Source organism: Syngnathus typhle, linkage group LG6 (genome assembly GCF_033458585.1).
Source record: "Syngnathus typhle isolate RoL2023-S1 ecotype Sweden linkage group LG6, RoL_Styp_1.0, whole genome shotgun sequence".
Classification (NCBI taxonomy): Eukaryota; Metazoa; Chordata; class Actinopteri; order Syngnathiformes; family Syngnathidae; genus Syngnathus; species Syngnathus typhle.
In genome coordinates, this window is record NC_083743.1 from 9,219,506 (window position 1) to 9,236,925 (window position 17,420).

Genomic DNA, 17,420 nt, shown 5'->3' on the forward strand with positions numbered 1-17,420 from the left:
ACACCTTTCACACTTGAAGCAGTGCTTAAAATGTGAAATCTAATGTTCCTCTTACAAAGGAGACGGTAAATCTCAAATTAATTTTTAACCTGGTTAAAAGGTCAACAAACTTAAAATGAAAAGGAAGTCCCGCCAGAAACGTAGCCAAAGATCCGCGGATATCTACAAGAGAAGTAACGTCATTGAAGGGGTGTTACGTGAAATCCCTTGAACATTGTCAGCGTGTGAGGTCATTTTAAGTGGTTACCCAGATATCGTCTGTCTAAAAATATACTTGGGGTATTTTATGGGGAAAACAAATTACACAAAAGAATGATGACGCACCATCTCCGTTTAAAGTCAAACAATGCGTATTTAACGTAACAGAGCAGACGAATCAGGTACGTATGCGATTACCCGGATGAGACTGGCCGCCATCTTTACTCCATCCCCTCTATACCGGTTGGGCGGAACACCGTTCGAGTCGACCCAGTTGGTTTACAGGAACCTCTCACAGACCCAGGCAGGCACATTATCGTGTTTTACCCCCCCGACAAACACCTTTGTCACTTTCGATTGTTCCCCAGGAGCGGATCTATTCGCAATGGCAGAGCGAGAAGAATGCGTTTACCAGGCAAAACTCGCTGAGCAGGCCGAGCGATATGACGGTAAGCACACTTGGAGTGGGACATGCTCACCGCTGGCTAATATTAACAGAGTGGTGCTTCGCTTAGCGTTTTTTGCTCCATTAAATGTAGCTTGGGTGCAGTGACTCGTCTGTGTACTGCTAATTAATGGCATTGCCAGAAGCTGTCAAAATCGAAAGGGGATTAAACAAGTGGCGGCCAGAGGCTAACGTTAGCGAAAGGGCTACAACAAAATGGCGGATCAGTAGAGCGTGAGCTGTCAGGAGTTACCTCCCTGCACCACCGTGCCTCAGCTACCCACTGCTTGTCTTTGAAATGCATGCATCGGTTTTGCGAAAAGTCGTTAATCATTGCCACGAAGCCCGATCGGGGTTTCAAAGCGAGTTTAGCCGCCCCAAGTGCAACGTGTGGGGTTGTGGGAGGACAACTGTTGACTTGATGGGCTGTTCCTTCTCCTGTTCTCGTGGCCGCGCAGTTGAGCTCGATTGACGAAAATGACCCCCCCTGTTCCTCCCTTTCTGACTGTCATGCCATTAGTGGTCTAGCAGGGGCTGTTTTTAGACTCCTGCCCGTGCGACAGTTATAGGTTGCTTAGTAACGTTAAATGAATGTGCCATGACTCACTCACGGGATTTTGGAGCTGTGGGAGAGATTGATTGATGGTCTACTGACTACATGGAAACCTGGCTGGAATGCGGTCAATCTAATGTGGTTGTTCTGCAACACGTTTCGGCTTATGGTTTTTTTTTTTTTGGGATGTGAAGTGAACTGTTTTGCAGATTCCCCAACTGAGGGTGTTGCCACTACACTTTGGCTTAGCGTGGTTATTCAGGTAATGCAGGTTTGAGCTCCCAGTTTGGCGTGGTGGAGATACTCAATCATTTTGGAAGCGCTTGTCGTCATACTGCACTGTTTAGTGAACCAATGTTATGTGCACCAACATTTGAGGAACTAACACTATGTAAATTTGTGGTTGTAATATTACTGGTCTTTTTTTTTTATACAACAATGAACCTGCAATATTACAAGATTAAATGTGTCTTTTGCTTGAAAGGCTCTGTAAATTCTTCCAAATTTCTCTTGTGGCTTGAGTCAAATTTCACTTAGGTACAGTCTAGAGAAGCAACAATTAACAACTCATTAATTATCAAGTTAATCGGTAGTCATTTTTGATAATCGGTTACTCGCTTGGATAGCTTTTTTCATATTCTCAACAGTAAATATTCTGTTATTTCTGTAGTCCTTCATTAAAGCTGGTTGATCATCTTTGTTTAGGATTAAAATTTGCGTTTACGTTGGATTACAGTGATCGCCGTCTTTGCCCAGTTTCATGTGTGTTGTAAAACAAACCAGAGTCATAATTTGTTTTTGTGATTTCTACACTGTCAATTTGAAATTATGATCTCTTTGAATATAAAATGTGTACACAGCATGCACAATATGCATTTATAAGTAGAGGTATGAGCATCAATGTTAATGTATATGCAGTATAAATAATAAAAGTAAGTTGTGTGCATTAGGTGAAATGACGGAAAAGTAGTCAGGTAGGGTGATCAGGTAATCCAGTTGATTATTTGCATACCTACTACAGTGCAAAGAAATTTAATTTTGGAACATCAAAACCTGTATGCGCATGTCTTTGTGCAGACTTTTGGCTTTCCTAAAATAAAACTGCTGTACTTAAATCACATTATTGGTTGGGATTGCTGGATAATACTGTATGTTTTCAAACAGTTGTCTAATAGTATTATGTAGATCTGTAGCTGTTATGGTCTCACATTTTGTTCATGCTTGAGAATTTCTATATTTACCCTTGGAACATTAGGACTTTATTCTGATATTATGACTTTCTTTTTTTCCCCTATTTAAAAAAATAAAATAATAATTGGACCATCTTTTTCAATGTGGAGCAGTCCTGAATATGATACAAAATAATCTTGTACTTTAGAGCTGCAGCAACATAATTATACATTTACGTAGTAGCAAGAGCATGTTGTCAAGTAAAACAGCAAATGTTCGTCTTTGCCAAAATGTTGACTCCCGCTATTGCAAACTTCAGTGTGCGGCTGTAAAACGGGTATTGCATGATTTTTTTTTTTTCTTCACCGTTTGAGGCATGAAATTTGAATGTCGCCAATAATCAGACATGATCAAATAAAAATTGGGGGGTTTCGGAGCAGATGGCAGACAGCTGGTGGCTCAGGCCTTCGAACATGGACATAATATATGCAGGGGATTCTCAACCACTCAACCAAGGTGTTGAAATGAGTGTTACATGTGTTTCATCAACAGAGATGGTGTCGTTTATGAAGAAGGTGGCGGGCATGGATGTGGAGCTCACAGTGGAGGAGAGGAACCTACTATCAGTGGCTTACAAGAATGTGATTGGCGCCAGGAGAGCTTCCTGGCGGATAATCAGCAGCATTGAACAGAGAGATGAGAGCAAGCGTGAAGAAGAGAAATTGAAGATGGTCCGGGAGTACAGGAAAACGGTAAAACATTCCACAGACAAAAGTAACGGCCCATAAACCTCTTGTGCTTCACAATTCAAAGTCCTGTCCTGCTGTGAGCTCATCGGCTCCTATTAATAATACACACTACGAGCTGCTACTGAACAGACTGCATCTGAGTCATAGCTGGCAACGTGTGCACTCGCTTGCCTTTATGAAAGGAAATAAGAGCTGGCTATTACTCAGGGAGAGGCCAGAGCGTGTCACAGGGAGGGAAGGGGAAGGGCTTTTGGATTGCAGTCAATGCTTTACTGGATGATCCTGCTCGAAAGGTTACGTACACTTTAACCAATGAGACATCTACATTTTTGGAATTAAAAATTCAGGGGGAGGCTGCGTAGTTCTGCGTCAAGTGTTTTCTAGGTGCAAACAGAAAGTTAACCTGACTCAGATTCTATTCAAGATGGTCATTGTGTGTGGATTTTTAAAAAACATTTGTGGCAGGTTGAAGATGAGCTGAAGTCAATCTGTGGTGACATTCTGGATGCGTTGGAAAAGCACCTACTCCCCGCTGCCGTTGCTGGCGAGTCGAAAGTCTTCTACAACAAAATGTGCGTGAGGTCGATTTTGTTGCATGTTATCAGTCCATTTGGTGTGGATCCAGTTGTATAGCACACAACATACTTGCGTGACAGCTGCATTTCTTTTTGTACAATTCCAGGAAGGGCGACTACCACAGGTACCTGGCGGAGTTTGCCACAGGCAACGGCAGAAAGGAAGCAGCAGAGCAGAGCTTGGTGGCCTACAAAGCTGCAACTGATCTAGCCACGCAAGAACTGCCACCCACGCACCCCATTCGCCTTGGTCTTGCGCTCAACTTCTCCGTCTTCTACTACGAGATCCTCAACTCACCAGATCGCGCTTGCAGGTTTTTGTTGTGGCTGTCTAACGTTTTAATATTCCCTCGTTAGGCCATTAACTCAAGTTAAATGTAGTCAACTAGTTGATCTTTTCAGTAAATGTGAATCAGCAACCACATGTTTGACTAGAATGAGAAATGGCTTCCTATTTGTTGGCAAAGATCATAAGTTGAGCCACCAAAGTTTTACTGCATTTCTGCCCAGGTTGGCGAAGGCTGCATTTGATGATGCAATTGCAGAACTGGACACTCTGAGTGAAGATAGCTACAAAGACTCCACACTCATCATGCAGTTGTTACGTGACAATTTGACACTATGGACTTCCGATATGCAGGGAGAAGGTGAGATGCATGTTGTCTCTTGAATTTATCTCTATCCACAAATTGATGCGGGTACACTGACAAAATATGCTCCCTGCTTGCTTGTTAGCATTGGCAACATTGATGTTCAATTGAAAATATACCTTCATGTGTGACTACAGCAACTAATTGACAATGAAATAGTACAAAAAAGGGGAGCAATGTTGGGTAAATCATTGAAGCGTTGACATTTCACTTTGTCGACTCCACTCAATGCAACATTTGCGGGTTGTTTGTGAGTGGTGAGAAGTGGTTGTCGCTGACACAACTTTGGTGTGTGCTATTGCAGAAGAGCAGACCACAGAAGCACTGCAAGATGTGGAGGACGAAGCACAGACTTAGAGAAGACTTTGCCACTATCAGCCAACAACTTGTGACCCCCCCCCGTCCCCCCCTCTAAAACTCAACCAACTCATCACACTCCTTGACTTCCTTGTTTGTCCTCCCTCTTCATCCTTTCCCTTCCCACTCTTCTCTTCAGCCTCTGCTACTCCAGTACCCAACAGGGGCCTGGAGTTTGTCATTTTGTTTTTTTTGTTCTTTTTTTTTTTTATATATATATCTTAGTCCTTACACCACTTCAGTCAGTCAGGAAATACAATGTTAGAGACACAGAGAAGCCCCTTGTTATGTTTTGTTTCTTTTTTAATTTTGTTCCTGGTATAAGCGGTTCAGAAATTGTATCTTTGTTTTCTTTATTGTGTTTTTGTTTCTTTTTGATTTTCCTCAATATTTGTATCAGTTGCTGGATGTATTGAGTATCTTTCTTAATGTAATTACAGAAATTAACTTTTATTACTGAAAATGTTGACTATTAGTTAATGGGAGTTTTATCTTTGTTTTTAGTGAATCAATGTTAACTTTTTAACAGGCACTTTGGAGAGCTGCAAGTGTCTTTTTATGTTAGTATTTCAGAGGACGTTGGCAACATTTGCGATATCCACGTGGGGCAAAGAAGTGCTTTTACAAAGTAATCTCTCTTTTTTTTTTTTTTCCCCCCTCTCTCTTCTGTTTTATGTAGGTGTTTGGACTGTACTTTGTGCTCAATACTGTAACGGTGCACATACGCCTGAAGGTTGCATTATCACTTGCTGTTTAAATCAGCGGTAGAGAAAAAGACAGGTTGGTATCAGTTTGGCCCCACTCCTTCATAAAGACCCCCCCCCCCCCCAAAAAAAATGACGGTTGTTTGCGCACGCTAATATTCTTTTCTGCAGCTTTCTCCAACTTTGTACTGAAGCTCCTTTTGGTTGAGAGCGTATTTCCCTGCAGGTTCTTTTGCTTTTCTTCTTGTTTTGCTGCATCATCTGTAACCTGGAGCTAATTTGTACTACTGGATATCTGACTGGAGCCACAGACAGGGAATCTGTATTATTCTTACTGAAACACAGCATGAAATTAACATTAAACAATCTAAATTAAAGGGAGCATTCTGTCTTGGGTTTTTTTTCCCGCAGAATAGCATTTTGGAAATGTTTGTTTTTATGTCCGTTTTTCCCCAAGCAAGTATTAAGACATGCTGCATTGCTTAAGACAAATTATTTATAAATGCAACCGTTTTTTTGCCAATGGTTTTTTAATGTGTTTAAATATTTTGACATCACAATGAGATGCAGCTGAGTGGCTAGATTGACAGATCACTCCATAGGTAGTTCAAACAGTCAATATGGTTCAATTCAGTCGATAAATAGCAAGAATGTCATAACATAAGCAGCACAACATTGCATTCGTTTCTTTCCGGAAGGTGTATTGTGGCTGTACGTGATCTAATCTGCATCTTTGGGCCTCCCATCAGCTTCCTGTGGAAATTCTTGCCTCGTCAAGTGTCTGACTGAAAAAACAAAACGTCAGTGAGATATTATAAACGTCATCCGTTGCAGATACTGCCCATATAAATAGCCAAGGTTATTTTCAGGTGACATTTGTAAGATTTTTACCGCCCAGCCCTGCACAGAGAGCTGAGTGTGCATGTGGCATCTGATTACAAGAAGTCTACCGCAAATGTACAGAACAGAATCAGATCACCAACTTTTCCTGCCATCATGATTCCATCAGGCCTTTTATAAAAAAATAAATAAAAAAAAACTCTTTGAATAATAATGATTTTACCAAAAGTTTGTGTATCAATTGAGTTCAAGACTGGATTTCATATGAAAATATAAAATGGGAGGAAATAGCACCTCCTGCTGGATAATGTGAGGCACCTTTCTGACCCTATTGCCATTGATAAGCCTAAGCAATATAAGCATGAACAGCAGCATTACCTGAAAATAGTGAGCCAAAAAAAGTCACATTGACATATAATTATAAATTTTTTAATTATTAATAATTAAGATTTCTCTATATAATGAAAATTGTTTAATTTATTAATAATTATGATTTATCGATATATTTTTTATTGATAATTATTATTTATCTATCATTTTTTACAGATGACATAGACGTGTGTGCAACATGCACTTTTAGTTTAATTGAGTGGAAATTCTGACAAATTTACTCTCACTTTCTCTGTAGCAACGAGTGTGTTTTTCTTGGAAGTCAATCACAGTTGTTCTATTTAAAAATAGTGCCGGGTAATGACACAAGGCTGTGCAGTGTGTGTGTGTGTGTGCATATGCGTGTGTGTCTGCGCGCGTCAAGGCCACAGGTTTCCTGTTGATGCCAGGCTGTCAGGAATGCCTCCAGTCAGGGTCAGGGGTCGAAGGATGTGTGTCAGTGTTGTTTCCTCTCACCAGCAGCATGCAGCGACATGCAATTTGCACTTGCATAACACATTTCCACATCTGGAAATAGAAGTTGTGCACTGGATGGAAACTTCATCAAGTCTCAATTGAAAAGAGCAGGTATGTTGGAGTCTTATGATGAGTAAACCAGAAAAGGAAAGCGTCACTTCCCTTTTTTCTTCATGCAAACTGCCACAAAAGAAACTTTCTTCCAGACCCACACAACTCGCTCTTTTATTGTCAGACACTATCAGTAAATTCTGCACATGTTCTAATTAATAATGCATAGCATTGAGTCTGTCTTCTTTTTAAGCTGTCGTCTCTTTTGCTGTCTTGTCAGGGTTGCTTGATGCTGCGTAGCCACTCCCAGCTCACTGCTTGACCCACCACCCTTGTCCTGTCTTGTCCTCTTCCATCCTTTCCTGTTTGCTGCTTGACGGGTCTTTTCCTCGCAGGGTGTAGGAACCTTCCTAGCCCACGTTTCGATAAAATCCAACATATAGTTATCATTTTCTGTTTACATATATGCTCTTCTCTTTCCTCTCTGACTCTCCCCTTTCAAACCTCGTTCTGTTCAACTGCAATTCTGATCCTAATAACAATTTTGTTGCATCTCCAATTCTCAGATGAGTTTTTATTTGACAGGAGACAGGTGGGCTTGCATGTCTTAAATCTTAGAAATTAAGGTTTCCATTGGTGATAGCAGTCCATCCAAAATGGCGGATGCTCTGACTTATTGCTCCAAACAGGCCATCTATTTCAATAGGTGTCTGCAACAGAGGTATAAATAAATAAATAAATAAATAAATAAATAAATAAATAAATAAATAAATAAATAAATAAATAAATAAATAAATACAATTTTTAAAAAATTAAATAAATAAATAATCTTCCTTTTAGCTGTCCAAAGGCTTTGTGGGTTCCGCGGTTTCTTTCATGAGGTTCAAATGATTACTTAATTGATGCTAAGTTAATATTACAGGGTAAAACTTCATGCGCTAATAAGGATCCATTTTGGTTGGACGTATCCCAGTGTGCAAATTTGCTGGAAGGCAGACGACTCAGGAAGTTCAACCTGGTGATGTTTATTTGAAACCATGAATCTGTTTATATTCTCTGTGCCTGTAGTACACCACCGACCCCGAATCTACCCTCATATCACTGATGTGAGCGTGTCAGTGTGTATTTTTGTGTCAAGGCCCTAGTAAGACTTATTGTCAGGCTCAGGAAGCACACTGCTGGCACGAGTCCTTCATTTGACACACACATGCGCACACACACGCATACTGTACGTCAAGCAACACATACTAAGTCTATTGGGCGTGTGTAGGGAATGTCTAGGGCAGGAAGCTAGGTCAGGAGGGCCCAAGAGCATGTTTGTGTGTGCGTGTGTGTGCACACTGCTCACTGAGCAGTCCCATTAATTATCCGAAAAGAGTCAAGAGGAAATAGGATGAATTCCCTTCCCTGCCTCATATTTTTTCCTGCCACCTTTAAAGCCCGATTCCTGCAGTGTCTCAAACGTATTTCTTCTCTGCAAGAACTGAAATCTTCCCATACACACCCAAAGGCCGGTAAGACTCACATCCTATGCATGTGACGTTCATCTCGAGCCAGGCCGAGCTGCATATCCTCCCTATGCTCCCTCAGCCTGAGTGCTCACATCCTCTGTCTGCATGCGGAGGGAAGCTGGCTCCACTCACACAAGGTAATGGGCATACTGCAAATCTCTGCATCAATGCTCAAACTTTCCAGACACGGATTTCTATCCTCCTTCTGTCTTGAATAAAATTGTATTCTTCTTGCGGGGCAGGTTGACACATCTCCAATGGTTTTTTTTTTCCAGCCAACTCCTACGATGGTCATTTGATAGCGTCTCATCTTGAGTTGAAGATTTGGAGATTTGAGTCTTGGGAATTATTATTTTTTGCTTGTGGAGGAAACATCGGCAACACAGACGCAAAGCCGACAAGCCGCAATGATGGAACTCAGGATCCAGCTCATCCCGACGGGGGAAATCATTCTTGCTCCTGGGAAAAATGGGGAAAACTACTGCCACCACTGCAAGGTCAGTTCACACACGGCGGTCAGATCCGAGGGCAGCTCTCATGTCAGAGTTTTCCACTCGTCTTTCATTCTGCTCGCTTTTGTGCAGCTAAGTGGGTACAAATGAATGCTGACAGGGCCAAGGTTTCACCGAGTTCCTCGGGAACTACTTGCTAGTCCTGCCACATATTTACAGTATTTTATTTCTTCCCAAGTATTCACTAATTGCGTTACTAGAGTTGCTCATCATTACTTTGATTGAACTGCCAATAACTCGTTTGATGATCAATATGATCTTTTTTCCCGAGATGAATGACAATAAAAGTGTAATATCACAGAACATAGATGATGCATGCAGGCCAACATTGCAATTATTAGTGTCCTGAAAGTAGAGATACAATAATTAATAGATTAATTGATAACTAATCGATGACTAAATTTATTGATAATTATTTTTGATAATCAATCAATCGTGGAGATACTCTTTTTAAAAGGGTCAGAATAATCAGGATTCCAATTTCTCAATCATAACTATGGAAATTTGAAAGTGTTTTTTAAAAAATCCAATTGATTGATTAATTGACAAAATAATCAACAGATTATTAGAATAATTGTTAGTTGCAGCAGCCCTTTTTTAAAATAGGTCAAATATCCCAGCCACTGTATTCTGTATTTCCGGTTCTTCATTGGAAGTCATCGCAAAAACTTTCCCGAAAGTTTGCTTGAAATGTAAAAAAAAAAATCATTGCAGCATATTTTGTGCATTCCAAGTGTCATTTTTATAATTCTTTTGCCCAAATCTTTTTCATTAATATTTAATCATTGACCAACATGATTGTTAAAAATCCACAGCTTCATCCTATCCTCTAAAATTACAATCATTCAAACTACTCATATTTATTTTTATATACCACTGCAACGCTGAAACAAAAATGGTGCTTTGAATACACTTTATTTTATGAAGTGCTTGCACGTCGAATAAAATCAGCTGAGAGTGCTTTTTATGACACTTGAAAAGAACAATGTAAGCAGCACAATGCTGACAAAGAGGGTGGGGGTAAAAAGCATCCATCCATCCATCCATCCATCCATCCATCCATCCATCAATGTATATCCTATACTGCTTGTCCCGTTCAGGGTTATGTGTGAGTTGGAGCTTCTCCCAGATGAAATGAGAGGAGGGATACATCCTGGACTCATCACCACTAAAATGATTTGGAAATGACTGGGAATTGAATGTGTGCCAGTTGCAACTAGCTTACAGACTCAATAGGGTTTCTATTAAACTGATTATAATGCATTTGATCTAAACAGTCGGGTACACGATGCTGCCTTTCACGCACATTCCGTGAATTCGATTCCTGATCAGTGCTCCAATACCAAACCACTGCTGGCCAGTTTGAAAATCGGGTTGGTCGTCTCAGGAAACGAGGCCGAGTTAATCAAGCGAGTGACTTGCTGTGGTGACCCCTGAGAGGACAAGCCGAAAGTCACAACAGCATGCTACAAAAAATATTTTTTTAATCTAAATGGGATATTCCTGATTAAATAAAGGATAAATTACCTCCATTCTAAACATATCAAACATGAACCAATAGAAAGGCGTACAGTAAAAAATGAGAATACATTGCCTGACCCTATGCAGTTGTCATAAACTTGTTTTATTATACAATTTCCACAAAGGAGTGAAATGAAGGATACAACTTTCCCATACATTTTGGCTTTAATGGTATGCTCTTGGCACAATGGGGAGGACAGCTCAGGAAAAAATTGATGTGTAACATCTATTTACAGTATCTAAGGAATGAGGGGAGTGGGCTTTTTAAAATCACTCCCACTGCGGGAAGCTTAATTTAGAATGTACAATGTAGGAATGTGTGCTTAATGAAGCATATTCATCCGAGCTGTTTGGGGAGGTGTGGAATGTACTGGACCTCGGATGGGAGGAAACGACAAAGAGATTCCAGTACATTGCCTCATATTTTTTTTCCACTCTTTCTGCATTCCGCTTCGATCATACACTGAACGTGTGTGCAAAGTGTGTGTGTGCGTGAGAAAGCTTCAATTAAACACTGAATCAATCACTCCCCCCTCTGGCAATCAAAGTGTATTACAGTTCAGCGCTGGTATTGATTGATTCATATCTGACCGGTTGAGGTCACCTTCACAGGGCAGGACACTGGTTACATATTCGAAGTGCTGGACTGACGTTGAATGGCCAATCACATGTTGTGTAAAAAGTTGGGAATTGTCATATTATCCCCTCATGGTAATTCATGCTTTCCACTGAGGACAGTAAGGTCATGACCTTACTACTTTTCCAGGAAGCTATTTTGGTAGCATAGCACACTAGACTGGATCAGTGTCTAAGCTGGATATTGTATCATGTCTGCACTGTAATTTCCTTGTGCATCCTGTACTTATCATGGGTGGTTTTACAGGATGGCAGCAGCCACCTTTATCTATCAATACTAAATTAAAATTCTATTCAAAGCGTTCCTCAAACTGTATGTTTAGATAATCAGTTGAAAAACAATATGAACAAATAAATACATAAATAAACATCTGCTGTTAATGTTATTTATTTGACCAGATAGAATTGAACTTAATCCTACTTTACTCATGAAACTGACACTCTAATCTGATTTCAGAATGCATATTTGACTTTGAACTGTACATTTAAAAAAATTGATTTAAACCTTTATCCAAAATCTGTTCAGATTTCCTTTGAACAAGTGAGCCGGGAAGTTTCTGGAGGCTGGCATAGTTGCGATACCCACATTTCCTATGAATCATGTAAATACTAAGCAGCAAACTAACAACAGTATGGCTTTGACGCCATCTAGTGGCATCTTGGTGCCAAGCAACCATTGAAGTGAATTGAAGAGCTTCATTTAGACCAGTGCTTCTCAAATAGTGGGGCGCGCCCCCCAGGGGGGGCGCGGTGCTATTCCTGGGGGGGCGCGTGTGACCCTGGGGAACAGGCTTTTTTTTTGGCAGTACTAGAATAAAGTGTAATTGCGGGTTTACTACAGCAGGGGGCAGTGGCGCTCTCATTGTTACTTCTGTCACGTTTGCGACAGTGCAACATTTTACGACTTACAAGACAAGTTAGGATAGTCACGGTGGGGAGGGGGGGCGCGAATAGATTTCTTCTTGCTAGGGGGGGGCGTAACAGAAAATAATTGAGAAGCACTGATTTAGACAAAACTAGTAATTTGCCACACTTGTGGCATCGATACGTTACATTACTTTCTCAGGACAGAAGTGTTAATTACTCCTGGACTTTTGCAATTCGCAGCAGTACCAATCACAAATAGTAGTTTTAGCTTTCCAAAAGTTAAAAAAAATAAAAAAGCAGCCCAAAAAAAAATAATAGTGAGTCCGTGAACGCATCATTGCTAAAAGGCTGCTGAGTGTTTGTACTGAATTGATACAATGACGACATGGTGCCGGCCGGGTTCGCTAAAAATAAACTGCATCATTCACGGACGGGTTCGCCGCCCTGTTGGGTTCTGTCCGAATTTTCTGGTTTTGGGTGATTCTGCAACCCTTTGGTGAAAGAGAAGGAAAGTGCTGATTTCCACACCACACCCATTGAAGATTTTGGGGAAGTTCTGACGCAATTGTCACATTTTTCCCCCCCACCACAGCAGAAGTTATCATAACACTTGTGAGATATTCATGCGTCTTTTTGTGTTGTGTGTGCTGGAAGTGGTGTGTGTGTGTGGCGCTGTCGCAGAGTACCGCGTGCGTAGCCGAGGGTGGGAATGGGTGTGGGAGCGGTGGGAGGGTCTGGAGGAAGCCGCCGGCAGCACTGACAGACACCAGGCACCGCAGCGACGTAGCCACGCCGATCTGGACCGACTTTTCTGCTTCGAGGAAGCCGACAAAACGTCACCTCATTTGAACTCGACTGTTTAAGGTACCTCCTGTCCACGCGAGTTTGCACGATGTGCCCTCATGCGCTGTCGCTGGATTGTGTTAAATGTTGACTTTTGCCAACGTTTCCTGCTTCGGGGTGGGGAGGGGGGGGGGGGGGGGGGGGGTGCGCTTTGAAAGCTGTTGCGAGTGATTTCTGACCTTGCGTGAAGGCTGAATGTGCCAAACGATATTTATATGCCATTTGAACTTCGAACAAAGTTCGTAGTCTAAAAGGCGCGCTATGCGCTAGTCTTAATAAGTCTGAATCATTTTAGATCGGAATGATCCTGTGACATCAACATTGAATTCCTCTGAACTTATTCAGACGTTCATTCATAACGGCACTGCTGCTTTTAACCGCGACTTTGTCCAGAGTCATCATCATCATCCTCATCATCAAGTGACTCAGAAAGTCTTTGTTAAAAAATTACTGGTGGATCTGTGTGTTTATTTAAAGAACCTACAACCAGCACGGTTTATAGTTTTGCTGGCATGGAGTGATAGAAATAAACACACTTGAGTTTGGAATGTCATTTCAGTCCGGCATGTAGCCTTGGTTGTATTTTCAAGGAGTCAGTCGGAGACATTGAAGCTGTTTAATGGGTTTAATGGGTTGCTATCAATACCATTTAACAAAAGTTCCCCACCTCTCTGGTGAGGATTGTTTTTGTTGGACTGCTTGTGCACGGAGGCTTTTTTCCAATGTATTTTTTTTTTCCATTGCCCTTGGGGCTTATTTTACAATCTCAACGAGCTGATTTTTGGTAGTATTTTTGGTCTGTGACAAAGTTGTGGCTTAGCCCAGCTGTCAGCCCACTTCTGCACTGTAAACTCTGGATTGGTTCTTTTAAGATTACGATGAAGTTATAATTATTAATTACAGCGGCTTCTTTCTGTAGTTGTCATTTTGCATGCTCTGATTTGCAAGGAAAAGACTTCTGCTGCTATTGATGAAGCACATTATTGTCAGCTAAGTTTCAATTTTGTTATTCAACTGTTGTATAATAATGGCCTAAAAGAGTTTCTCATGCAAATATGTACTTACGACTTTACTACTCCACTAGTTGTGACTCGGGGATCCCCCTTACTCATCTTGTAAAAAAAACAACAACTGGTCCCTTCCTGATTGAGCAGATTGAACATTGGCGCATTTGATAAGTGATCATTTCTTGTGTATGCAGTATATCAGTGTTCCATTGATTGCCTTAGTCGAGAGGTTCTGTGTCGGAGTCTCGAGTGGAGTATGGCGTTTGCTTGCCAACTTCCTGCTTGCCTAAGTATTCTTTAAGTATTCATGCTGTTTTTTTTTTTTTAATTTTCTCTTCCTTTTGTGAAGGTTATTCCTTAAGTGTCAGTAAAAGGTCAAGTCACCGCATTTTGTGCAACCTTCGAGATTTTTCCTGAAGATATTAGTCAAATTCTGAATTGTATAACAACTTTGGTAGTTCCAATGTGTGGTGTGATTGTCAGGAGGATAATTGCGGGTGGGTGTGGGAATGAGCTGGATGGAGCTGTTGTTTATGACACTCGAGAGAATAGGGACGAGTGTACAGTACCCAACATAAATGTGTAAAAGAAAATAAGCTTTCTAGTCTTTTGTTCACTAAACACAAGAGCAGTTTAACGATGTTGCAGTTCAATTATTGTCAATTTTAATTTTTAATGAAATGTTTTGCTTTGCCAAACTTGAACTTGACTGTTGTGCATAGTTTGGACCGAGTTCCCTTCCTTTTACGCAAGTCGGAAATTAACCACCGGCGCTAACTTTGCCATCTGCAACAGCCGTATGAATGACCTCTAGCACTGAGATGGACTTTTCCTCTGATAACAGAAAACAGATATCAAAGAAGACTAAGCCATAAATACGACTGAAAAGAATATTAACAGTCGTCGAAACAGGATGCATGCTCATGGCATTTTAAATAAGTATGCCAGTTTCCACTCCATATGGAAAGTTTGATTGCATTACCTCAAGTGGAAATTCGCTCTTGCTTTAGGCGAGTTTGTAAGCGGAAACAGGCAAAAATATCGAATTGTTTTGAATGACATAGCAACATGACAATGCAGACAAGAGAGGGGTCCACTCAAATGTGGGAATAAAATGACAAGCCAGACAAAAGATTGAATGTGCTTCAGTCACTTGTGTGGGTGTGTGTGCGCGTGTGACAGTCTATGTGTGTGTGTGGGTGCTTTTGGTTGTGTTTGTGTGCGAGTCAGCCTCAGAGAGAATACATAGTAAGTTTCTCGAGCAATAGCAAGCGACTCAGTTCTTTCCCACATCTCAAAGCTAGCGCTGTGCTACAGTGAACCCTGCCCTGCTGGGAGTAAATGATGGGAGTAGCCACTATGGCAGCGCTAACGGCTGTGGGATTGGAAACCACCCTACAAATGAGCCAAATCATCCTCATTGACATTTTTGTACATGCACAGTCTGCTTTTCTATTTTTGCTATCTTTAGTCTTCACTTTGTTAAAGAGACGACTCTAAAATTGGGTTGTTGCCATCTGGAATCGAACTGCATAAATGTTTCTATACTCCTATTATTAGCTTGCTAAATGTAGCATTAAGTAATCATTTATTTTGCCGCTCTTGCATAAGTACAGTTATATTATGCTGATCTTTGCTCCTCTTGTCATACCTGCAATTAATTTTATGTAGCCTTCCTTTTTAGCCTTGCTGTCGGTGCTGTTGAGTGTTGACACACCCAACAACCCTCTGCAATAAGACACCAAAACCTCAGTGTGTTGATAGAACACAGAATCAAGTGGTTGCTTTGGCTGAAAGAATGGTGGACTTTCCTACTCAAGCAGAAATGTGTGGATATCGTCAAATGTCTCTCGTGTTCAAAATGTATGGCATTAAACTTGTGAACTGAGTTTGTTAGAGGGGAGGCCTTTAGAAGACATTTGTGGTTACTAGTGATGGGAAAATGAAGCTTCATGAAACAGTTGTTGTATTCTTTGGCTCCTTGAGATGGCAATGTTGGTTTAAAGTGAGGGTTTTAAGAAATGGCAAGTCGGTGGGCTTTCAGCAATTCCCCTGCAAACACTGCAAATTCAGCTTTACAGATTGCGACCATGAATGACAGCTTCCATGACGTGTCGACATGTTAGATGTCATAGTAAAACGTAACTACAGCCATCTTGGGTCAACGCTTATTTTGTCTGATGTGGAAAAATGAAGCTATCTACTTCAGGTTTTGTGAAGTGGCGATCGCATCTGATTAATATTTCAGAAAGTGCGTCAATGGCCGTTATTTGGGGACATAGATTGCCAATTCAGCACATTTTATTTCCACAGCTATAAAACCGCAAAGTGCACACTTAAGGAGTTAATTTTTCTTTTACAATGACTAAAGTCTGCTGAAAGGAGAGACATCACTTTTTCAAGGACTATTCCAATTAGCAATGGAAATAAGTCACAAGTTTTTTTTTTCCCCATTACCTAATGCTTTGTTAGCATGCTTGTCAATCATTCACTTAGGTGTTATGTGTTCACAAGTTAAATGTATTAATTGCACCTTACACATGTAACCCTGAAGCATTTGCTACTTAAGAATGAGGTAAATTAAAAAAAAAAAAAAGAAGGTGTTTTTAGATCCTTTTCCGACATCCATGCCGTGCCCATCCAAATGACTTTTATCGCATTGGCTGCAGCGACAAACAGGAAGTCAGTGCTCTTATTAAGACTGCAAGGGCTTCTTTTTTCACTGCGTATCTTTTTGTTAACCTTTAACTGAGACTTTCTGTGGACCTTTGATAATGTCAGAACAATTTGAACAGGTGTGGCCTTGGATATGGCGAGAGAAAGATTGAAAAGACCAGGCGGTGTTGAACTAAAAAAACAAACGGAAAAAGGAAACATGCCGGTTTAAAAAGAAAATAAATACAACTGATGAATAAGATAAGCATGACTGGGAGAAACTAGACTTTGGCCTTGAGCTGATCTTTACCTGCTTATTGGTGTCAAAGGTTGGCGAGGGCAGGTTAGCTTCCAGGTTGTGGCCTTGGATTTGGCAAGTTTCACTTTGGGACACACATTTTCAAAGGTGATTAGGTCAGGCTTCGCTGTGACCTAATTAATAGTGATGAGAAAATGAAGCTTCATGAACCAGTTGTCGTATTCTTTGGCTACTCTAGATGGCAATGTTGGTTTAAAGGGAGGGTTTTAAAAAATGGCTTGTCAGTGGGCTTTCAGCTGTACGGTAAAAGTAAACACAACAACGGGTTCATGAATCATCTTGAAGCTTCATTTGCCAATCATTACTAATGAGGGTTGGCCTAGTCGTGACCTAGTGTTACAATGTCTTCAATCGTTTCCACTACTCCACATTGGTCACAGATTGGAACAAGTCCGTTGACAATAAGAAATA

The 17,420-nt window shown here is 40.9% G+C and overlaps 2 protein-coding genes across 5 annotated transcripts in view; both read left to right on the forward strand.

The window, feature by feature from the left end:
• Positions 1-348: 348 nt before the first annotated feature.
• On the forward strand, positions 349-5,782 carry ywhae1 (tyrosine 3-monooxygenase/tryptophan 5-monooxygenase activation protein, epsilon polypeptide 1). 2 transcript variants are annotated; one of them, XM_061280297.1, is made up of 7 exons: positions 349-502; positions 567-647; positions 2,919-3,118; positions 3,581-3,687; positions 3,798-4,004; positions 4,201-4,337; positions 4,645-5,782. In XM_061280297.1, the coding sequence occupies exons 2-7, from the start codon at positions 584-586 to the stop codon at positions 4,695-4,697; spliced, it is 768 nt and encodes a 255-aa protein (XP_061136281.1). In that variant the 5' UTR covers positions 349-502; positions 567-583; the 3' UTR covers positions 4,698-5,782. The 2 variants fall into 2 exon arrangements, with proteins under 2 accessions (XP_061136281.1, XP_061136280.1); XM_061280296.1 differs by having other exon boundaries at positions 409-647.
• A 2,858-nt stretch (positions 5,783-8,640) lies between these two features.
• LOC133155134 (unconventional myosin-Ic-like) overlaps positions 8,641-17,420 on the forward strand; it is a 40,901-nt gene continuing 32,121 nt past the window's right edge. Inside the window, exons 1-2 of one of the 3 annotated variants that reach the window (XM_061280174.1) lie at positions 8,641-8,786; positions 8,892-9,146. In XM_061280174.1, coding sequence (XP_061136158.1) covers positions 9,057-9,146 — 90 coding nt within the window. In that variant the 5' untranslated portion in view covers positions 8,641-8,786; positions 8,892-9,056. Of the gene's footprint in view, positions 8,787-8,891; positions 9,147-12,890; positions 13,050-17,420 lie in introns of those variants that run through there. The other 2 variants (XM_061280175.1, XM_061280179.1) reach the window with 2 other exon arrangements.

What these genes read in the sequence shown, in the direction of transcription:
- ywhae1 (XM_061280297.1), top strand. Translation starts at nt 584, where the DNA reads ATGGCAGAGCGAGAAGAATGCGTTTACCAGGCAAAACTCGCTGAGCAG. An exon ending in AAAGTCTTCTACAACAAAAT is followed by an intron (nt 3,688 to 3,797) that starts GTGCGTGAGGTC and finishes GTACAATTCCAG; the next exon opens with GAAGGGCGACTACCACAGGT. An exon ending in TTCCGATATGCAGGGAGAAG is followed by an intron (nt 4,338 to 4,644) that starts GTGAGATGCATG and finishes GTGCTATTGCAG; the next exon opens with AAGAGCAGACCACAGAAGCA.